Source organism: Manis javanica, chromosome 17 (genome assembly GCF_040802235.1).
Source record: "Manis javanica isolate MJ-LG chromosome 17, MJ_LKY, whole genome shotgun sequence".
NCBI lineage: Eukaryota > Metazoa > Chordata > Mammalia > Pholidota > Manidae > Manis > Manis javanica.
Window position 1 is genome coordinate 47,372,168 of NC_133172.1, and position 19,815 is coordinate 47,391,982.

General features: G+C 54.3%; 4 protein-coding genes across 19 annotated transcripts in view; 2 read left to right on the top strand and 2 right to left on the bottom strand.

The window, feature by feature from the left end:
* Window positions 1-5,964, top strand: part of PHAF1 (phagophore assembly factor 1) — a 29,623-nt gene extending 23,659 nt beyond the window's left edge. For all 5 annotated transcript variants that reach the window (XM_017649184.3, XM_017649185.3, XM_037025346.2 and 2 more), the window contains 7 exons: window positions 202-285; window positions 1,714-1,796; window positions 2,249-2,292; window positions 2,808-2,851; window positions 3,002-3,060; window positions 3,680-3,752; window positions 4,474-5,964. In XM_017649184.3, coding sequence (XP_017504673.3) covers window positions 202-285; window positions 1,714-1,796; window positions 2,249-2,292; window positions 2,808-2,851; window positions 3,002-3,060; window positions 3,680-3,752; window positions 4,474-4,560 — 474 coding nt within the window. In that variant the 3' untranslated portion in view covers window positions 4,561-5,964. The remainder of the gene's footprint in view (window positions 1-201; window positions 286-1,713; window positions 1,797-2,248; window positions 2,293-2,807; window positions 2,852-3,001; window positions 3,061-3,679; window positions 3,753-4,473) is intronic.
* On the bottom strand, window positions 5,529-8,730 carry B3GNT9 (UDP-GlcNAc:betaGal beta-1,3-N-acetylglucosaminyltransferase 9). Of its 2 annotated transcripts, none has more exons than XM_017649187.3 (2): window positions 8,426-8,730; window positions 5,529-8,061 (listed from the first exon to the last, which is right to left on the bottom strand). In XM_017649187.3, the coding sequence occupies exon 2, from the start codon at window positions 8,033-8,035 to the stop codon at window positions 6,827-6,829; it is 1,209 nt and encodes a 402-aa protein (XP_017504676.2). In that variant the 5' UTR covers window positions 8,036-8,061; window positions 8,426-8,730; the 3' UTR covers window positions 5,529-6,826. The 2 variants fall into 2 exon arrangements, with proteins under 2 accessions (XP_017504676.2, XP_017504675.2); XM_017649186.3 differs by having other exon boundaries at window positions 8,388-8,724.
* A 1,974-nt stretch (window positions 8,731-10,704) lies between these two features.
* TRADD (TNFRSF1A associated via death domain) lies at window positions 10,705-16,193 on the bottom strand. 9 transcript variants are annotated; one of them, XM_017649208.3, is made up of 6 exons: window positions 16,024-16,159; window positions 13,800-13,829; window positions 13,052-13,207; window positions 11,920-12,197; window positions 11,669-11,837; window positions 10,705-11,515 (listed from the first exon to the last, which is right to left on the bottom strand). In XM_017649208.3, the coding sequence occupies exons 2-6, from the start codon at window positions 13,819-13,821 to the stop codon at window positions 11,205-11,207; spliced, it is 936 nt and encodes a 311-aa protein (XP_017504697.1). In that variant the 5' UTR covers window positions 13,822-13,829; window positions 16,024-16,159; the 3' UTR covers window positions 10,705-11,204. The 9 variants fall into 9 exon arrangements, with proteins under 9 accessions (XP_017504697.1, XP_017504695.1, XP_017504693.1 ...); XM_017649206.3 differs by having other exon boundaries at window positions 13,800-13,979; window positions 16,024-16,156; XM_017649204.3 differs by having other exon boundaries at window positions 13,800-13,983; window positions 16,024-16,155.
* On the top strand, window positions 16,106-19,806 carry FBXL8 (F-box and leucine rich repeat protein 8). Of its 3 annotated transcripts, XM_017649199.3 has the most exons (4): window positions 16,106-16,241; window positions 17,713-17,892; window positions 18,473-19,247; window positions 19,574-19,806. In XM_017649199.3, exons 2-4 carry the CDS (start codon window positions 17,741-17,743, stop codon window positions 19,787-19,789), a joined length of 1,143 nt encoding a protein of 380 aa, XP_017504688.2. In that variant the 5' UTR covers window positions 16,106-16,241; window positions 17,713-17,740; the 3' UTR covers window positions 19,790-19,806. The 3 variants fall into 3 exon arrangements, with proteins under 3 accessions (XP_017504688.2, XP_017504687.2, XP_036881300.2); XM_017649198.3 differs by having other exon boundaries at window positions 18,473-19,806; XM_037025405.2 differs by lacking the exon at window positions 16,106-16,241 and adding an exon at window positions 16,423-17,015 and having other exon boundaries at window positions 18,473-19,806.
* Window positions 19,807-19,815: the final 9 nt, after the last annotated feature.

Genomic DNA, 19,815 nt, shown 5'->3' on the forward strand with positions numbered 1-19,815 from the left:
TTCTGCTTTTCTTTGGATACCAGGACCCAGTCTTTAGTCAATCAAAGTTTTATGGGTTGTTCAGCACCAGTAGCTGGGACTCCATACTCTTGCTTACCCAACAGCTTAATGTTATACAGAAACTCAATTTATAGACTTCATTTGATCCAAGAACTGTTGAAGTGGTTGGATTTTAATTTGCTGTGATTTTTTTCCTAACAGATGAAAATTCATTCTCCTTCCCCTCATAAGCAAGTTCCATCCAAGTGCAATGACTACTTTTTTAACTACTTCACTCTCGGAGTGGTAAGTTGTGATGTCTTAGAGAAGCATTCCATTTCTTTTGGGGGGTGGGCAGTGTACCTGGGCACAGCTGTTACCATGCCTAGCAGCTGGCTATGTGCCCAGTTTTGTCTTGCAGTGGCATTGGTACCCCAAAATAGGCCTTCCCTGCCCCTAAGATTGCTGAGTTCCCTGGCAGGTCTTGACTTCTTTTCTGAGGAAAACATGTGACATAGGTGGAAGCTGTGGGAATCACTCAGATTAAGATGCTTTGGGAACTGGCCTTTTGTAAAGCATAGGATCCTTTTCTGGAGTCACAAAACAGGGAGACTAAAAAGTCTCAAAAATAGTGGGAGTGTGATTACGTATTTTGAGGGATCATCCCAGAGGCATTGCTGCAACTCTGCTCTAGACCTAAGGTGCTGAGAGGAGCTGGTAACCACCATTGGTTATGACTTCCCAGCTGGTAGATGAGATGCATGTGTGAGAAATGATGGTGTTCACACTGCACCACATCTCAGGGCAGGGCTGGCATGGACCTTGGGTCTTCTAACCTTTAAGCTTTTTAGAGCCTGAGGTCCTGAGGTAGCAAAGAAAGGGTGGATTCCAGAGAAGGAGAGAGGAGAGACTGGGTCTACCAAAGAGGAGCCAGGATTAGTTGGGGAGTGGCAGTGAGATCATAAACTCTGGAGGGTGGGAGGGAATGGCACTGTTATAATCTGGACCTCTTTTGAGTGTCAGAGCCAGTGATGCTGTGTTACAGGGAAGATAGAAAGAATGGACAAGCCCTAATAGGACTTAGTGTAGGACTGTTGGTGAAGGAGTGGAATCAGGTAACCTTGGGGTCACAGACCTGAATAGCTGGCAGGGTGTGAAGCTGGGAAGGGTATGGGGATAGGAGGAAGTGTTCAGTAGGCAGCATTAAATCCAGGTCTGAGTCCTGGTGAGAGGCTGGAACTTCAGTTCCAGGGGTTGCTGACTTCCACAGAGAGGGCCTAATGGAAGCCAGAAGCATCTGGCAGGCTGTGGTGTTGAGAATTGCCAGGTGGCTTGAGCCCCTCGAGACTACCAAATCTTCTTGGTAGTCTTTAAGCCAAAATCTCTTCTTGGTTAGATTTTTTTATCAGGTGCTTGTTAGGAAAGATCTCTTTGACATGTCTGAGTTCCCAAGCAGTGGAAGCTGTAGCCCCCTGTACATGCTGGGCCTGCTGCTACAAGGTTTGGAATGGGGAGGTCTATAGATGGTTGGGTTCACCTCACCACCACCACTGAAAATGTCCAGTGAAGGCTATGTGGTCTCAGCTGTCCCCTTGACTATTGTTTGGGAGAAAGCTGTTGACCATGGGCATCCCCACGGTGAAGTAGATGTCTCTGAATTGGACATGCCCTAGAAAGTCCCCTGCCCTCTTTCTGTAAGTTTCTGTACTTGGGCATACTTGTTTTCTCTCCCAGGACATCCTCTTTGATGCGAATACACACAAAGTGAAGAAGTTTGTCTTACACACCAATTACCCCGGGCATTATAATTTTAACATGTGAGTACACTGTACCTGCCCCTATGGGAAGTGAGCTTTGGGCTGAAAATCCCCAGGAAAGGGAGCTTGTGGCTTTGGATGTTCGCTACACCTGACATTGTCCACACCAGAATTCTTGCTGTTTTGTGGGAAATAAACATTTCCTGAGGGTTTTCTCTTTCCTGGTTTATAGCCAGTACCTTGTGTCTTTCCATTTGTTACCCATTTTACAAGTAGGGAAAGCTCAGTGTCTTACCCAAAGTGATAGGGTCTTTGGACCCCAGAGCCATGCCCATTTCATTTGACTCTAGTGCTTGAATCTGGCCTCCCCCAGGAAACACTGTGTCAGGCCCAGAGCCAGGGCTGTGGGCAAGTGTGCTTGATTCTGTTTTTCCTGGGGTGCAGGGTTGAGATGTGGGGTGATCAGACCTCCCAGGAGACCCAGACTTTATCCATCTGCCTCCTCTCTCTAGTTACCACCGCTGTGAGTTCAAGATCCCACTAGCCATAAAGAAAGGTGAGTAGTGAATGTCCCTAGGGTAAGGAATGGGTTTTGGGGTCAGTCTTTCATGATAAGAGACAATGATCCAAGTAGAGAGAATGTAGTGGTTGAGTTTGTAGAGCCTTTGCCCACCTGATTTCACCAGAAGCCTCAGCTCCTCTGGGTTGGGCTCTTTTTTCTAGGGGCTACAATCTTGTGTGACTGTGGAATTGGTGGTCTCTAGGGAGGAGAGTTTCCAGTCTACAGTTGATTCATCTAGATGCTCCAGCCCAGCCTCATGTCTCTTGTCCACTGCTGGTTAGTGTAGCTCACACCTAACAGACCCCTTCAACCCTCCACTCTCTTGTACTCAGGAACTCTCAAACAGCCAGTCTATCCTCACTCCATCCTGCAACTCCAGTGCAAAAGGGGCCAGGTCTGGATTCTGCCTAGGGATGGAGTCACAGGTGGGCTGAGCCCATCTATCTGAGCAGGTGTGGAACTGAACTCAGGCTGGGCCAGCTATCAATCATCCCATATTCTCTTTTCAGAAAACGCAGATGGTCAGACAGAAACATGCACGACCTACAGCAAGGTGAGCGCTGACTTTACCACCTGACACAACCCAAAAATGGGATGGGCGTGAGCCTGTCAGCAGTCTGGAGCCCATGTCCTCTGGGCCAGCCATTGGTCATAGGTATGATCAGGTCCCTGCTTACCCCTTGCCACCCCATCCCTCTTGCAGTGGGACAACATCCAGGAGCTCCTGGGCCACCCTGTGGAAAAGCCTGTCGTCCTGCACAGGTGAGTTGAAGGTTGCTGTCTCTAACCACCCCATCCTGGTCCTCATAGCCCAGAAGGTCCAGGGAAGCCTACAAGTGGGTATGGCTTAGAAATGACAGAAATGTCTAGTGTTGCCACAAACATACTTCCTGCCCTCACCCTATGCATTAGGAATGGGCTAGCTATTCTGCATGTTTACCTGTACCAGAGAGGTTGCTCCCTGGGGATAGCCCCTTCTTCCACCTACCTCCATATGTGGGGGCCCTTTCACTCCTAGTTATTGAGAAAGGAAGGCAGTTTTGACTGACTGTCCTGGGCTCTTTTTTTACCCATCAAAGCTGCTCCCTGTTGTAGTTAGTTCTCAGACCAATACCTGGTTACCATGCTGCCTGAGGCTCCCTCTCTCTCCTGATTTCTCCCCACCCTAGCCTAATTGCATGATTGTCTATGCTCTGTTGGACTGTGTAGGATTCAGAGCTCAAGTGAGGCCTATCACTGCCCCTGGGACCTGAAGGGCCTATGTGGGAAACATACAGCCAGGAGAGACCACTAGACATAGCCCCCATTCCAAAAAGAACTGGATGCTTTGCCTGGCCTCAGCCTCTGTCTGCCCGTCTAATTCTGGCTTCCCTGGCCTCAGGTCCTCCTCCCCAAACAACACCAATCCATTTGGCTCCACATTCTGCTTTGGTCTTCAGCGGATGATCTTTGAGGTAAACCCTGGGGTTGATGGGCTGGTGATCATGGTAGGAACAGGCAGATGATTGAGAGAGATTGGGGAGTGCCTAACAGCCCTGCTGGGCAGGTTAATCCTTCCCCAACAACCCTGTCAGCCAAGAACCTGCCTACACACATTCAACAATGAGAGTTCAGAAATTATGTTGGGGAAATTCAGGGTAATGGAGGCTAAAGCAGTGATCTATATCCAACAAGATGAGAGGTAACAGGGATCCCACATTTATATCTGAAAACATTATATTAGGAAATGGGACTACAGGGCAAGTAGAGCTCAGCCTGGGGGTGTTTTGAATGCCATGTGAATGAACGTGCTGTGGGTGAGGCCCCACTGGCTTGGGAGAATGGGTTTCTCCTGTTTTTCCTTCTAGGTGTCATATCTTCAGCCAGCCCCTAGCAGTTCCCAAAGAACTGGACAAATAAGCTTAGTTTATGGACCCCATAAGGAGCAGGCAGCCCCTGGGGCAGAGATGACTCCTAGCATGTGTTGGGGGATGTTACAGGATCAGCCCAGCCATGTATGCTAGTGTGTTGCATGCATCACCTCCAGACCCCATGCCTGGGAGCTGCTGCCTCAAGTCCTTTCTCTGCAGTAACAGCCCCAGTATGATCCCACTGGTGGTTTCTGTGGGTCTGACTGCCTGCTTTGCCTACAACCCTTCTGTTTCCCCTTGACTTGCTGTCCTCTTCTCACACCAGGTCATGCAAAATAACCACATTGCCTCGGTGACCCTGTATGGCCCCCCAAGGCCTGGTGCCCACCTGAGAACAGCAGAGCTCCCCTAAGGACATCATCGCCCATGCCCCTCTGCCCCATGGAACTGTGCATTGCATCCTGCTCAGCAGGCTTCCATGTGCCTCCCTGTGGGTTTTCTTGGACACCTTGCCAGTGTTGAAAGGCTGATGTGATGTTCTGATGTAGGGCTCAGGCTAGGTGCTCTGCCATGGGGTGAGCAGCCCAGATGTTCCTCTGTCTGTCCTCAGCCTGCTGGTGCCAACAGGGAACACAGACTGCAAAGAGAAGCACAAACTCGGGACCCAGGCGCTCTTGACTAACACATAAGGAGGCAGGGTTCTGTCTCCCCTGTCCACACACATTGGGAAAACTTGGGACTCTTCCATGGCTGAGGACACAAGTACCCAGGACAAGGACAGGATGCTGCCTTTGGCCCAACATTGCCACATGACCCTTAAGGCAAGCAGGTAGCATGTCCATAGTACTTGGTTGTGACTTTTGCACTACATCCACTTTAGTTACTTGATGAGCTGGCTGTGGCCAAGGTGGCCCACCTGCCCTTCCCTATTGCTTTCTTGTCTGTGCTCCCGGCCAGGCCCAGTAGGCACACCCAACTGGTTGAAACACTGCTTTCTGCCATCCAGGTACATGCCCATGCCTGATTCCCACACCTCTTGGAGCCAGCATTCAAGGTTGCCTGTCCTCCCACTTTGCCTCAACTTTGTTGGCAGGCTGCATGTTTCCATCCTATTTGCCTCTTTTATTTAATGCCAAAGTTTTAGCCAAAGACATCTCCCTCCTTTTATTGTGTTGCAGCATTCTTTTCTGCACTGTGGGCTGGCTCCCCTGCTCCAATCCTTAGACAGTGTCCCCAGGCCAGGCCCATTCGTAACTCAAGGCCTCTGGGGGCTCAAGGAGGGCTGGGCTGCTCAGTTTCTTCATGGGTCTTGCTAAGGAAGGTAGCATACGTGCTTTACAAATATTAATCCTTTTGAAAAGAATTGAGAAGAGAAATGTATAATTTTATCCCATTTTTAATATTTTGGTCTAGCAACTTGTGATACATAGATGACAATTTTGTGAGTTTTTCAAATGTGTGTATAGATTTTTGTAAATATGACTTTTGTAATTAACTCATGTACAGCCTCATCCTGTATAGTTTAACAATGAATGTGCAGGGGACCTGCCCTGGGCTTCTTTGTGGTTTCTGGGCCTACAGCCAAGCTTGTGTGGCACTCCCATGACTTTGTGACTGACTGGTGTCTTCCCATTTGGACTGTGACCTGGCCAGAGGACCCCACACACACATCCCACTGTTGGGGCAGCCAGGACTGTTCCCATACTCCTAGAACGGTGGAACCTTCCTCATTCCCTGCCCACATCCCTCCTCCAATAAAGACCTATGCACTCAGCAATGGCTCATCATGTGCTATTGCTGGGATGTTTGTACTAAAGTAAGCGTGGGGGAGTTGATTTTTTTAGAAAGGGGGTGGTTAAAGAATATGGGAAGATTTGTAGTGGTGTTATCTTAGAAGAGGTTCCTAGGCTTCTGAAGAAGGTAGCCTCTGGCAGGAGACTGACACACTTGTGTGGGTGTAGGTTCTTGGGTAGTTGGAGATGAAAACTAGATAGGACAGTACACTCATGTGTCCCTGTGTGCCTGCCCATCTCTGGTGTTCCAGCCAGACCTGGACCCAGAAGGAGTTGCCTTCAGGATAGCAGACCTTGGAAGATCCAAAGACCTGGACAGGGCTGAAAATCCAATTTGGTGGGGCAGGTAGGAAGCAAAATACCTACTTTCAGAATGAGTTGTGGCAGAATGCCTGCCAGTTCCTTGAGACCTGAGCCACCCCCACCATGCTGTGGGGACCTGGCCTTAAAAAATATCTGCATTTGTCAGCATCCTGGGGGTTCCAAACCAAGAAGTATGATCAGATTCCATGAGCCTCTGCCACTCCTCCCACCCACAGATATACACCAATTATTTGGTACTAGGAGGACCAGACATGTCTACCTGCTTATTAGCAAAGAGCCTGGCGCTCTACCACCTCACCCTGGCTATCTAAAATGACCTCCATTTGATTGATTCCAAACCGTCTCCCAGTGTGTGAGCCAGCAGGGCCAAAACTCAGTCTTCATTCCTTGGGATCCTGTGGAAGCACTTAGCGATACAGGGCTAGAGCCTAAAGTCTTCTACCCTGTTCTCAGGAAAAACTACATACACCCACAGTAATCTGCCTCGGAAACCTCAGCGTCAAACTCCATCCTACTATATTCTGGGTTGGAATGAAGGGAGCTTGGGGCTGTAATAGGTGACTAGGGGCCCCACTGGAAGGGGCCAGCAGCAACAGGTCGTGGATGTGCACAGGCTGGCCCGTGTGGCCCATGCAGCAGGTGCCACATAAGCCAGATGTCTGCAGCAGAGAGCCCGTGCACTACAACCAGCTCACGGTAAAAGCAGGGGTCAAAGGTGTGTAAGTGAGGTGCAGCTGAAGGCCGGGGGATGCCAAAGGTACGGAAAGCAGGGTGAGACTCAGGGGTGAGCCGCAGGCGCTGTAGACACATGCCCAGAAAGACGTCGTCGATGGGGAAAAGCTCAACCTGTGCACAGGCACCGGCCAGACGGCGCAATGTGGCTCCCGAAAGCACGAAGCCACCGCCACCTGCGTAGGCAGGGTAGGCAGGCAGGCCGTACACAGCTTCCGGGATGTAGTATTTGCTGGCCCGCGCTCGTATTGGCCGTGCTTGCACGATCACGTCACCCGCAAGCAGGTCCTGTGCAGGGTCACGGGGTGCCAGGAACTGCAGTAGGTTTCCCACGTGGACAAACACGTCCGAGTCGCCCTTAAAAACGAAGCGCACGTTAGGGCAGTAGGCTGAGGCCCAGGCCAGAAAGTGGATTTCCTTGAGCGTTAGGTTGAAGAAAGTGTCATCAAAGGCCCAAAGCAGGATGTCCGCGTAAGCTCGGCTCTCAGCACGCAGCAGGGCCCTCCAATGCGTTGGCGTGCCTGCCCCCTCCGCCTCCGCCCCCTCTGTGCCCGCACCCCTGGGCACGCCCAGTAAGAACACACGGCGCACCAGCGCCCCCTGCACGCGACCCTCAGCACCCCACGTCTGGCGCACGGCTTGGCGCCGCTGGAAGTCAGCCGCCACTGACTTGACAGCGATGAGCAGGTCGGGTCCGCCGCCGGGGGCGCCATATCCTTGGCACTTGTGTGGCTGGTCAATGAGCAGGGGGAAGCGTCGCTGGTCCTTCGCGCGCAGGTAGCGGCCGAAGTCAAAGGGTCCGGTTGGCGTGGGCGGCTCCGGCGTGTCCTCTTCGTAGACCGGCGGGACTATGCCCGCATCCAGTGCCTGAAAGGCGCGGAGCTGCGGGCTGGATCCTGGGGCTGCCACACCTTGTGCTCGCGGCGCGCTCGTCGTCGGACCCGCGCCTTCGCGCTGCGCATAGAGCAGAAGGCCGAGGACGGCGCCGAGAAGCAGCGTGAGCGACGCGTCCCCGCGTAGGCGCAGCCTCCGCCTCATGTCCGTGTAGTCGGCGCCCGCGCCCCCTGCGGAGAGAGTCAGGGGCTCGGGGGACGCGGAAGCCAGCAGCCGGCAGGGGCTCGCGGCCCCGCCCTCCCCGATGGGAAAGGGTAGTGGGCCACACGCCAGGGGGCTCCGGCTACCGGCCGTTCATCTCCCTCCGGTGGTCTGAGCCCCTAACCGTGATGGGCGCCTGAACGAGCTGTTTCTCCTAGTGGCCAAGTACCACCCCCTCAGCTCCAGCCCAAGACGGTGCCCCAGGACCGGGACTGGGAGACTTGAAGCATTGGCCCCACCCCCCGCTCTACTTCCCCGCGCTGAAGCTGAATCCCTTCTACCCGTCCCTACCCACCACGTTGGTCCTTGAGATTCCGACACTCAGACACTCACGCTCGTCCCTTGGGAGCGGCGTGGCCCCGGACGCCAGAGCCCCCGGGGCTCAGCGCATGGTCCCAAGGGCGGCCATGGATGGGGCCTGGGCCAAATGCAGCGTTGGCAGGAAGGGGGGCCCGGGCTGCTGCCACGTGACCCTTAAGCTTTGAGCTCTCGGACATCTGGAGCTCAGCTCCGCCCCTGCGCCGCCCGGGAGCACTGTCTCCTAGTGGGGACTAGTAGAGGGATCTTCACAGGCAACCCTCTCTGGGCAAGCCCGAAGAGATGGATTCTGGGCTCGGAGCAGGCTCAAAACCCCGAAATCCACCCTTCTGGAGGGATTGGGGGGCCGGAAGAAGCATTAGCCTCTCTGGTTAGTCTCCCCTCCCCTGCCTTTCCAGAGTAGGACAGGGGGGTCCCAAATCCCTGGTCTACCAGGCAGGGCCCATAAACTGCTGCCTCCTTACTCTGGGGTTGGCCATGCCTCCCAGCATGTGGGCACACACACACACACACACACACACACACACACACACACCCCTCACTCAATTTTCACAACAACACACACACACACACACACACACACACACACACACACCCCTCACTCAATTTTCACAACAACCCTGGCAGTAGCTCTCATTGCTCATGCCCAGATGGAGATACTGAAGTGTTAAGTGACTTTCCCAGGATCATACAGGAGTAAGGTAAGAACACTGCCCCAGGTCTTCTGGGATTCAGCCTAAGGACTCTGCTGTCCTCCCTTGCCTCTCTCCCATCCATTCACTGGGATACAGGACAGGGGTCCAACCCTGTCTTAACTTCACAGGTGAGCACAGCAGACCGTGTCCCAAGAGGCAGTTCTGAGTCCTCTGGTCCCTAGAACTCCAGGCCAGCATAGTCTCCTGCAGGTAGAAATAACCAAGCCTGGGTCACTGCAGGCTAGGTTGGGCTGGCCAGGATTGGTTTAGCTTGGGGGACTTCTGAAGTAGGCCAGAGAGCAAAGGGTTTAATGTGGATCCCAGGTGGATAGAGAGGTGCTCTGGAGATTGTGCCCAGTCCCTGCCTAACTCTGCTGCCAGCTCACTCTTTCTGGAACTCAGAGCCTCCAGGTCCCAGCCCGTGCAGTGAGCCCTGGAGTAGACAAATCCCACACCCCACCCCAGAGATTGTGAGGATAGGCTACAGGAACCAGAACTGCCATGCAGCACCATCCTCTTTCCAGTCGCTATGCCTTCTCCTTCTGACTTCTTCCCACGAATGTTTTCCTTTAAAAAACCAACCCTCCATCTTGAGCCTCACTCTCCTGTTCACAGACTTCTCAGGAGTCCTCTACTCTGGCTTTCTCCACCGCCTCACCTCCCATCCCTGCTGTGATCTGGCTTCAGGCTGTCCCAGATGTCCCAGAAACAGCCCCCACCTTTTCCCTAACACCGGTGGACACTCTTCAGTATTGACCAGTCTGCAGCCACCATCACAGCAGGTGAGTAGTCCCCTGGCTTCCAAATCACCTGATTTTCCTCCTTCCTCTTTGAGCTGTTTTTCTGGTTGGTGTCCTTCAGGATCCCACCCACTCCCACTCCCACCTACTTCCACCTGTCCATCCATGAATCTTTAGCCCTCTTCCCTGAACTCAAAACTCTCTCCCTGTATGTTCTATAGGAACATCATGCCCAATTTGTCTTGAACAGAGCAAGCACTTCACCTCCCCCAGAGCTCCCATCTAAGCAGGCAGCCCATCCTCCATCCAACTGGCAAAGGCAGAAACTCTGGGGTCCTCTCTCAACTCACTCCACATCGTGTCATCAGGCCTGTTATCCTTCCTCCCAAACACCTCTCAGCTTCATCCCTTCTCTCCATCTCTGCTGCCACTGCCCCAGCCCCAGCCTGAGCCACCATCTCCTCTCTTTCTCTCTCTCTCCATCCTTACCAGCCTCCCAGTCCTAAATCCTGAAATCCTTTAAGGGCTTCTCACTGGCCTCAGTATAAAATCCAAACTCTGTAAAATGGCTTACCAGACCCCATCTTTCTGCTTCCCTCCTTTACCAATGGGTCTCTCTGCAAATCCACCCACCTCTAGATCCAGCCACTGTAAACTTTGTTCTTCTAACATCCTCCCTGTCACCTTCCTCAAGACATCACCTGAGACTGGCAATGCCCAGAATATTGCCCTTCTTTCAACTCCCAACCTCTTACCCTATTCACACTAATCTCCCAGGAAGCCTAACCCTTAACCTGGGTTAGGGCCCTGCTTGCTGCTCCCACAACTCCTTGTATTTTTCACATAAAAACAAAAACAAAACAGGTAATATTTTATTACCATTGCTTAATATTTGGAGTCCCACACTGAGTGTGAACTGGTGACAGACAGGATTTGTGTACGGTGTTCACCACAGTATTTGCAAAACCCAAAATGACTCCTAGGATACAGCAGGTGCTTAGTGAGTAGTTGTTCAGTGGGTGAAGAGGTAAGAGCTGGCCAGAAGCCCCTCTTCTGGGGTGGGAGAAGGTGAGGCAGACCTCCGTGGCAGGTCACCCACTCTGTCTCTATCTTAGTATCTACAACTGAATCCCTAATGGCACCTCAATAGGCACCCGTGGGTGTTTGTCCATCTCCTGGAGAAGGTAGTCAAGTCTGCCCAGAAGCTCCAGCAGTTCAGCTAAGTGGGGTTCTAATTTTGGTCTCAGAATCGCGTGGATGGACAGGAGGTCATAAGTAGCAGCAAACGGGACCCTAGGGTCATCTAGGTGCTCCAAACCCTGGGCAACTGGCTGACCGCCCCTTTCTATGGTACCCAGCCTAGGCCAGGCCGCCATCGGGATTCACCAGGCCCAGCAAGTTCTCTGCCAGGCTGGTAAGCTCGTTCTCCTCGAGCGCCTCCACTAGGCGCTGCAGCGTGGCGCGGCGGCCCTCGGCCTGCACGAAGCGCCGCAGCAGCTGGAACGCCTGCTCGTACAGCCCTTCGCGCTCATACTCATAGGCCAGTGAGTCGAGCGCCGGGTCCCGCAGGGCAGGACAGCCGCGCTGCAGGGAGCGCCCCACCTTGCGCCATTTAAGGCCCACTGAGCGCGCAAACGTCTGTTGGTCCTGCAGGCTCAGCGGTCGGTTCACTGTTGGAGGGAATGGAAAGTGGAGTGAGCTGGCACCGCAGACCGGTACCCTTTCATCCCCGCCCTACTGCTGCCCCACCCAGACCTTGCTCCTCCCTAAACCCCATCGTCCCGGTGACCCGGCCTCTCTCCGCCTCTCCGCGCACGCCTCACCTACGGGCTGACCCTGGAACAGAAAAGTCTGGCCGGATGACGGTGGCTTTTCTGATGGAGTGGGGGCCGGAGCGACCTCCACGTCGCCGCCCTGGCTGCCCGAGCTGCACGTCAGACTCTGGAATGCATCCTCCAGCTCAGCGAGTTCCTCGTCGCGGAGCCGGTCGGGCTGGGGAGGGGAATGCAGCGTCGGTGGCAATCTTAGCCGTGGATACCCGTCCCGTCCCACCCTGGCACCAGCCCGGCCGCACCTTCTGAGCGAAGATACAACTCAAACAGCGTTCCTCATCCGCCAGCAAGGCGTCCAGCCGTTCCGCGCCGGCGCGCAGCTCCAGTTGCAAGGGCACCGAGCGCAGGGCAAGCACCGCTGCCAAGCACCCTTGCAGCACGGCGTGCAGCGCCCCCTCGCGGTAGGCGCGGAGGAAGCGGCCGCAGAGCTGACGCCCGCAAAAACGCAGCTGCACAATCAGCTGCGGGTCGTTGCGGTGGATCTTGAGCATCTGTGGCACGTCGGGGCTCCCGCCGATCTCTGAGGAGACGGGCAGTCAGGTGCCAGGCGGTCCCATGCGGGCTCATTCTCCAAGGGACCGAAGAAGGGGTGAAGCCCGCAATCAGACCCCCTCCCCATCCCCAGACCTTGGGGACTCGGGGTTATTTTTACCCTAAAGCCCCTAGTTGGCAAACAAAATGGGATGCAGACAGCAACAACATATATGAAGGCCAGGACATATCAGAAGGAGCACCCTACGATGGGGGTGGCTGCCACCCCAGCCCAATCCCTGAAACCCCAAATGAGGGTGGGCAAATGGACGTAGGGAGAGACTTCACAGCAGAGGAACAGTTGCCAAACCGTGTAGGTAGGCAGCCGGCAGGGCAGCAGAAGGGCGAGAGGTCTCAGGAATTCGGTCCCATCAAGTGCAGCTCCCACTGACCCCAGAATGAAAGGGGCTTTCACTGCTCTAGGGTAATCCCCCAAACGGCTTGTCTCCTGTGGCCTCTGCCCTGAGATGGGAAAGGGGGACCCTAAAGGTAGGTACTGGGGAGTGGGTCTTGGGCAAGGAGTGCTGCAGTGAGAGGAAAAGAAGAGAGAGATGTGTGATTAGTAGAAGCAGTGAGCCAACTGGTCTACGGAGTGGGGGGTGGGGGGTACATCAAGCAGAGGGACATTAGTGCACACATAGGTAGATCGTACTGACACGGGGACATATTTCTACACTCAAGGGCACATGTGCATAAACAGAGAAGACAGAACCTCTGCAACCAAGTAATGCGGTGGTTAAGCACAGGCCCATTGTTGAGGAGGTGGGGTCTCCGCCCCTGATCCCGCCCGGCAAAGGCCTCAGGCCACCCCTCCCTCTCCAAGTGGCCCACCTACCCACGCACCTGCCAGTGCAGTCCTGAGAGCCCTGTATACCGCCATCTTCTGTTGAGGGTGAGCATAGGCATCCGAGAGAACTACCTTATCCAGTGAGGACTCCACAAACAGGTAGGCGCTGCCCACCCACTTCTCGAGCCCTTTTGGCTCAACTGTCATCTTGCCTTTGGAGACATGGATAATCAGACATCCAGATCACCTCCAACCCAGCACTCCAACCCCATACAGCTGGCACACTACACTTTTGATGTTAAGTTCATTATCCCATAGGCAGCCCTGTGCTTCTGGTTCTGTACAGCCCAGCCTAGCCCAGCCTTGCAGTAAGGAATCCCCTCCACTGCCTTCTCAGGAAAAGCCCAGGGTCACAGTAGTGGGAGAGGAGAGATACTAGTCTTGCAGGAGAGAAGAGAAGTTTTGCCCCTTCTTCAGGCAGGATCTCTCTTACCAAAGCTGACAGAAGATATTTTCATCCTGGATGGTGCCAATGTCCCACAGCCAACAGGACTCATGTCCTGCTATGCCCTCAGCTTAAACTTGAGCCCCCAGGATCCCTGTGGGCTACAGTTTCCCTTAGGTTTTCTCACCTGCATTCCTACTGTATCTCCTGGCTTCATTTCAGAGCACACCTACAGTTTGGACCTGCCCAGATTCCCTCCCATAATCCCGATTGGGTCCTCTTCCCGTTTCTCGACCCCTGTGCCTGTTGGAAGGGCTGGCTCCACTCCCTAGCTTCAGGTGTGGGCATGTGAAACTAACCTGGCCAATCTGCATATTCCATTCACCATTCTGAAATTAGAGTTGGGTGGATTCAAGTTAGACCAATCAGAATCAATCTGCAACTTTGGTTGGGCCAATTAGGAAAGAGGCACTAGTTTCTCTTCCTGGGCTGAGCTGGAAGGAAGGGCTGGTCTCCTCTGCCAACTGCCTGGGAAGAACCTGGCTGAGAATGAAACTCATAGAAGAATCTAGAGCCGAGAGATGGGAGAGGTACATTCTTAACCATACTATGCCCCCTAGCTGCACCCTGGACTTTCCAGGTATGTGTGCTAAATCATTCCTTTTTGTCCTTGGAGCTGAGTTCTTGTCAAATTGTTCTATTACAGGTTCCTTCCCTGTCTAGACAGCCTTTTAGCGCTAGTACCTCCATCTATCTTTGGAGAGAATCCCTAGTCCTAGACCAAAGGGCAAAATTCCCAGCCAGGGAGCCACTGCACTGACCCTCTTCAGATGGGGAACCTTCCTCCCCACCTCACCCAAGGCAACATCCTACCCTTCTACTAGAAACTAGGCCCAAGATACCACCTCCTGCCTCACCAGTCACACTTCTTTACTCTCTGGTCTTCATTTACACATGGTGGGCTAGGACAGTTGCTGAGCCCCGGTTGTGAGCACCCTAGACCTCACTGCTCTGGGCAAGACAGATGGGATTTGCCCCAGCTGGCATCCATTTGCATAAGGGATAGGGAATCTCAGATGAGGGTTGCCAAGAGGAGGCAGGACCACAGTCTTGGACATTGCTGGGGAAGGTGAAGGGATCATGAGCCCAAAGCAGAGGCTGTGTTTCAGATCAGACCCTAACCTGAGAGCCATAGCTGGGACAGTAAATGCGCAAGGTTCTCCAGCATCATGCAGACTTCGCAAGAGAAATGATAGCTGGTAATGGTCCCACCCTGGATCTGAGCACAGAGGACATGACTTCTGAGCACCCCTGCCCCCCAACACACCACAGCCTTTTGGTAGAAAACATAATACTTGTGTATTAACCCAAGACAACAGTCTGGAAATTAACAGGAAGTTAACATTGTTTACCTAGCGGTGGGAGTGGGGATTATTTTCATTGTATTCAGCAATACTACTTTATGTAAAATAGACACATTTCCTTTGTATTAAAAGGCAAGAGAATTTTGTTTTTCTTAGAAAGGAAAAAAAACCGAGATTCTGTAGGTGACAACTGGGATCAAGAGCAGTCGGGAGACAAGTAGAGAATTCTGGAGAAGCAGCCAAAAAAAGGGTAGGATTGTGTGGGAACCTGCCCTCAAAACATTTCCTCTTTTGCATCTTCTTAGCCCCCCGACTTCAGGATGATGACCAGATGGATGTGGTCTCATCCCAAGGGGTGGAAGTGGGGTTGGGAGGGGGCCAGAGTTTGCCCGTAAGGCCTGCGGGGGGAGGGAGGCACTGGAAGCATCGGAGAAGGGGACTAGACTAATGGGAGAAAGTCCAGCAGGTCCGACAGGCTAGAGGTCGAGAGAGTCAGGTAACAGGATTGAGAAGAGGCCCGATCCTTGGTTCCCGCTGTCCCCTTGGGAACTCCTTCCTACGAGTCCTAGCACAGAAGCCCCTTCTTGGAAAGCCCCGTGTCCCACCCACCCCGAGTCCGCCCCTCTTGGGTCTGGGCCAGGGTGGGTCCTGGGAACTCTTAGCTGGGCTGAGGCTATGAGGAACACGGGGGTACCGACTCAAGAAAATAACGTCCCTACTACCAGGGTCCAGGCTGGCGCAGCGCCCCATTAACAGTCCCCGGACAACCCCACCTCCGGCGGGGTTGGCAGCGACGGTCTGAGGGCGTGGCCCCTCAAAGTCGGAAAGCCGGCGATTCCCCACATCCCACCAAGCGCACCCCATACTCAGCTGCGGCGCTCCCGAGCTCTCGGCGGGAGTTCCTGCTGGGGCTGGGGTTTCGCACGTGCAACTGGCTGGGGCAGGCAAGGGGTCTATGCTCACAGATCCCTTCAGAACCAGCCCCGCCCCTCCTCTCACCCGCAGGGTCCTGCAACCCCTCGAAAGCCCCTAGTGGAACAAAAAACCTGCGGAGGCCAGAGCCCGTACCTCTCTCCCGCCTTCCATGGAAACAGCCCATTAGGCCTCCACCGCCACTGGTCCAGGCAGCCGTGACAACAGTTCCGCCCCCACCCCCCTAAGCGAGGATTCGCCTCTGCTCTCGCTGTCAGCTGGAAACCCACCCATCCTCTGCACTAACCTGGCCGCTTCGGCCCGGCCTGGATTTCCACGCCCGCCTGGCTCCACGGGACTCACTCTGCTTCCGGGTGTGCGCGGAGCGGAGGGGCGGTACCCCAGGCCGAGCCGCCCCGTCCGCCTCGGTGTCCCGCTGCCCCGGCTCCCCGCGACTCCTTCCCGCCCATTGTCCGCCGCCGCAGGCCCCAGCCTTTAGGGAAAGCCCACTGGTCCGCTGAGCAGGTAAGACAATGGCGCCTGAAGTTAGACGGCAGGAAGGAGGTACTTAAAGGACTGGCAGCTCTTACGAGGCCAGGGGGCACCGGGTGAGAACTGCCCCGCTTCCTCCGGCGGAGCACGGATCAACGAAGGAGCGCCCCCTGGGGACCAGAATTTTCGGGTGCCTTCTCGGGGGTCAAGCTCGATGATCTCTGATGTCTGCTACTCCCTGACACTCAGAACTGAGTAACAGTGGATCCAAGGCTGAGGCCTGGCAGAAGTTATCTGAAAGCCCTAGAATACACGAGGCGTAAATTCTAGCAGGAACCGTTAGCCAGGAAAATATGATGAAACAGAAAACTTGACCGGCAAGTGGTGTGTAGCGTTGTGTAGGACAACCTTCAAGAACCTTAAAATTGGCAACTTCAAAGAGGACGCACACTTTCCACAAAAGCCGCGCTTTGAAGTGGGTGTGCGTAATTCCAGCCTACCTTAAACTGCGCAACGGGAGCTTGGGCTGCTCAGGGCGTCAGGACCAGAACTTGAACCCAGGGCCCCCAAGCTTTTCTCCGCCCAGCCGGCCTTTCATTGGAAGCACCCAGGATGTCTTCGCCTAGAGATGGCCCCTCTCAAGGCGAATTCAGCTGTGCCCCACCCGAGCGCCCCTGCTTCCTGCTTGGTTTGTGAACCCGGCCATTTTTAAGTATTCTCTAGTGCTCCCGTCATATAACCCGTTCCTCACTTTCTGGCGACTGAGGGAGCCTGGGTTTCTCAACTTGGGACCTGTGCAGTCAAAAGGTGCTTGCTGAAATTCAGATTCCTGGGCCTTACTCTTCCAGAGATCCTGATTTAGTAGGTGGGGCCGTGGAATCCGTATATTGTGAACAAATGTCCCACTGATTCTTATGTCCTCTGCCTTCTGAGAAGCCCTAGGTTCAATGGCTCTCAAGGCGGAGCTTGAGCCCAGTCCTTCCCTAGTAGTCAGGGTCAAAATTGGGAGGGAAGCAGTTCAATGACCCCTGGGAGACCAGTCTGGGCTGTTTGTATGGGGAGGGGGAGACGATGGGAGCTCTCTGAGCTGTAGGGGAGGGCGGAGTTATTCGGAGTAGAGGCCCGTGCAGCTGCCCTCCAGCTTGTCCGGGGAAGACTTTAATAACTGGAAGATCTAGTAACATCCTCCCCAAATCAGGCATTCTGCTTTATCGACTTTGCAAATATATTGTGATTGCGTTCCTCTAATAAGCATAAAATGCGGATTTGTTCAACAAGTGAGAGTGTAGTTTAAAGGAGAATCAGAAATTCTTTGGACATTCAGAGCCAACTCAATGGGTCTGAGACCTGTGCAGTTGCACAGGGCCCCATGCTTGGTTTAATAATTTGGTTAAATGCTCTGCTGTCACCGTCTTGAAATTAAGTTTTCAGCAAAGAACCCCTCATTTTCATTTTACACTGGGCTCTTCAAATTATGTAGCAGTTCCTGACCCTGTCTCTCCAGGCAGGAGCAGCTCACCCAACACCAGACCATGGCTGAGCCTGGAGAGCAACTGCCAGAGGAGGTGCTAGCGCTAATTTTCCGTTACCTGCCCCTGAGGGACCGAGCTGCTGCAGCCAGGGTCTGCATAGCCTGGGCTACTGCTGCCACCTGCAGCGCCGTGTGGCATGACACGAACATCAGGTGAGCCGGCTCTTCTTCCTTCTGCCTCATGTGGCCCTCAGGCCTTCTCCTCTCTCCTTGGAGTCGGGGGTTGGAGAGATTCAGTGACTCTAACCATATTTAAAAACTTGATCATTACCAACATTTAATTGACCTCCTATTACCATTGTTATAAGTGCCTTACATCTATCAACTTATTCCTCATGAAAACCGTATGTGATAGATAGGTAGTAGTAGTATTATCTCCATTGCACAGATAGGAAGGAAATTGAGGTACAGAGATTTAATCACTCCCTGCAGGTCACTCAGCTAAGGATTGGCAGGGGCAGAATGTGAACTTCTCAGTACCAGAAGCCACATCCCGTCTCTTTAGAGACCGTTGAGAAAGTGTAGTTCCTAAATTATCATTAGATTTTCCTGCTGGGTTTTCAACTTGTGGCAGATGTATCTTAAGTCTTCTAACTGAATAGGGTGGGATTTCCCTATTATCAGCGGCTACCTTGGGGCAACGAGGCAAGGTCGGGACAGGGAGGTGTGTTGGTAGGTATGTCTCTACCGGTCTCGGGGACACTGCTGATGCCTTTTCTCCACCGCTCTTAAGTTGCGACTGTGAACTAAAAGACATGCTGTCACCGTATCTGTCCGCCTGCCTGAACCATGTTCACAACTTACGGCTGGAATTTGAACCGTCGAGGGTGCAGAGCCGACAGGCGGCAACCGAATTGCTGACCGCACTGGCGGGCTGCGTTAGTGACCCAGGGCTTCGAAGCCTGCGTCTAGAGTGCCACGGAGAGAAGCCACTCTTCGATGCGGGACTCGACGTCCTGCAGGCCGTGCACGCCATCTGTCGGGCTTCCCGCACGTTGCACCACCTCGACCTGCGGCTCTTGCCCTTCACGCTGGACGATGCGTTGGTCCTGCAGACGGCACACTGCTGCCCCGAACTGCGCAGCCTTTTCCTGAACAACCGTACTTTGGTGGGCAGTGTGGGGCCTGAATCCGTGCTGGAGCTCCTAAAGGCCTGCCCGCGCCTCTGCGCCCTCGGACTGCACCTGGCCAGCCTGTCGCATACCGCCCTCAAGGCGCTGGCGGCACCCGACCGTGAGCCTTTTGTTCTCCTGGCCCTGCGGTGCGCCTGCCCCGAGGATGCCCGCGCGCCCACCCTGCCCGACGAAGCGTGGATCGAATTGCGCTCCCGCCACCCCGGACTTGCGGTGGAACTGGAGCTGGAGCCGGCCCTGCCTTCTGAGAGCGTGATGCGGATACTGCAGCCTTCTGTTCCAGTGGCTGCACTGCACCTCAGCCTCTCTGGGGACACTGTAGGCTCGGTGCGGTTTGCAGCGTGCCACTATGCCGCAACCTTGCGCATACTCGAGGTGCGCGCCGCCGCCTCCACCCAACTGGACGACACGCTGGAATTACTTGCGGCGCGCTGCGTGGGCCTGCGCGAAGTGCACTGCTTCTGCGTGGTGCGACCCTCCGTGCTGCACGCCTTCCACGCACATTGCCCGCGCCTGCGCAGCTACACTCTCAAACTAACGCGGGAGCCACATCCTTGGCGGCCCACGCTAGTGTGCGGGATGGGGCAATCCCCGCCCATTCAAGCAGACGCATGGCCTTGAGATGCTCAGTGAGTTTGCCCAGGAGCACACCTGCTGCCTGCCTGATCCTTCAGGACTCTGTTGCCTTTTGTACCTTGCAGGGATTGGGGCCTGTGGATGGCGTTGGGACCAGCCTGGGTCGCCCTGTGTCCACTCAGTGCTCTCAACATCTGCAGACGCCCGCCGTCCACACTGTGCTGTGTCATCCTCCTCTAACCCCATTCCTCTGCAAACGCAGCGCTAGCTCCGCGGCCGCGCGGCGTGGGGGAAGGGAAGGCACAGGCGCAGGCTGGGCTTCAGGGGTGAGTGTGAAATAAATCCTGCAGTAGCTCTGCATCTTGTG

Coding starts and splice junctions, on each gene's coding strand:
- B3GNT9 (XM_017649187.3), bottom strand. CDS start 8,035: ATGAGGCGGAGGCTGCGCCTACGCGGGGACGCGTCGCTCACGCTGCTT.
- TRADD (XM_017649201.3), bottom strand. CDS start 13,552: ATGAGTCCTGTTGGCTGTGGGACATTGGCACCATCCAGGATGAAAATA. Junction 13,208..13,488: donor AATATCTTCTGTCAGCTTTG/GTAAGAGAGATC, acceptor ATGTCTCCAAAG/GCAAGATGACAGTTGAGCCA. Junction 12,198..13,051: donor TCTCAGGACTGCACTGGCAG/GTGCGTGGGTAG, acceptor CCGTCTCCTCAG/AGATCGGCGGGAGCCCCGAC.
- FBXL8 (XM_017649198.3), top strand. CDS start 17,741: ATGGCTGAGCCTGGAGAGCAACTGCCAGAGGAGGTGCTAGCGCTAATT. Junction 17,893..18,472: donor TGGCATGACACGAACATCAG/GTGAGCCGGCTC, acceptor ACCGCTCTTAAG/TTGCGACTGTGAACTAAAAG.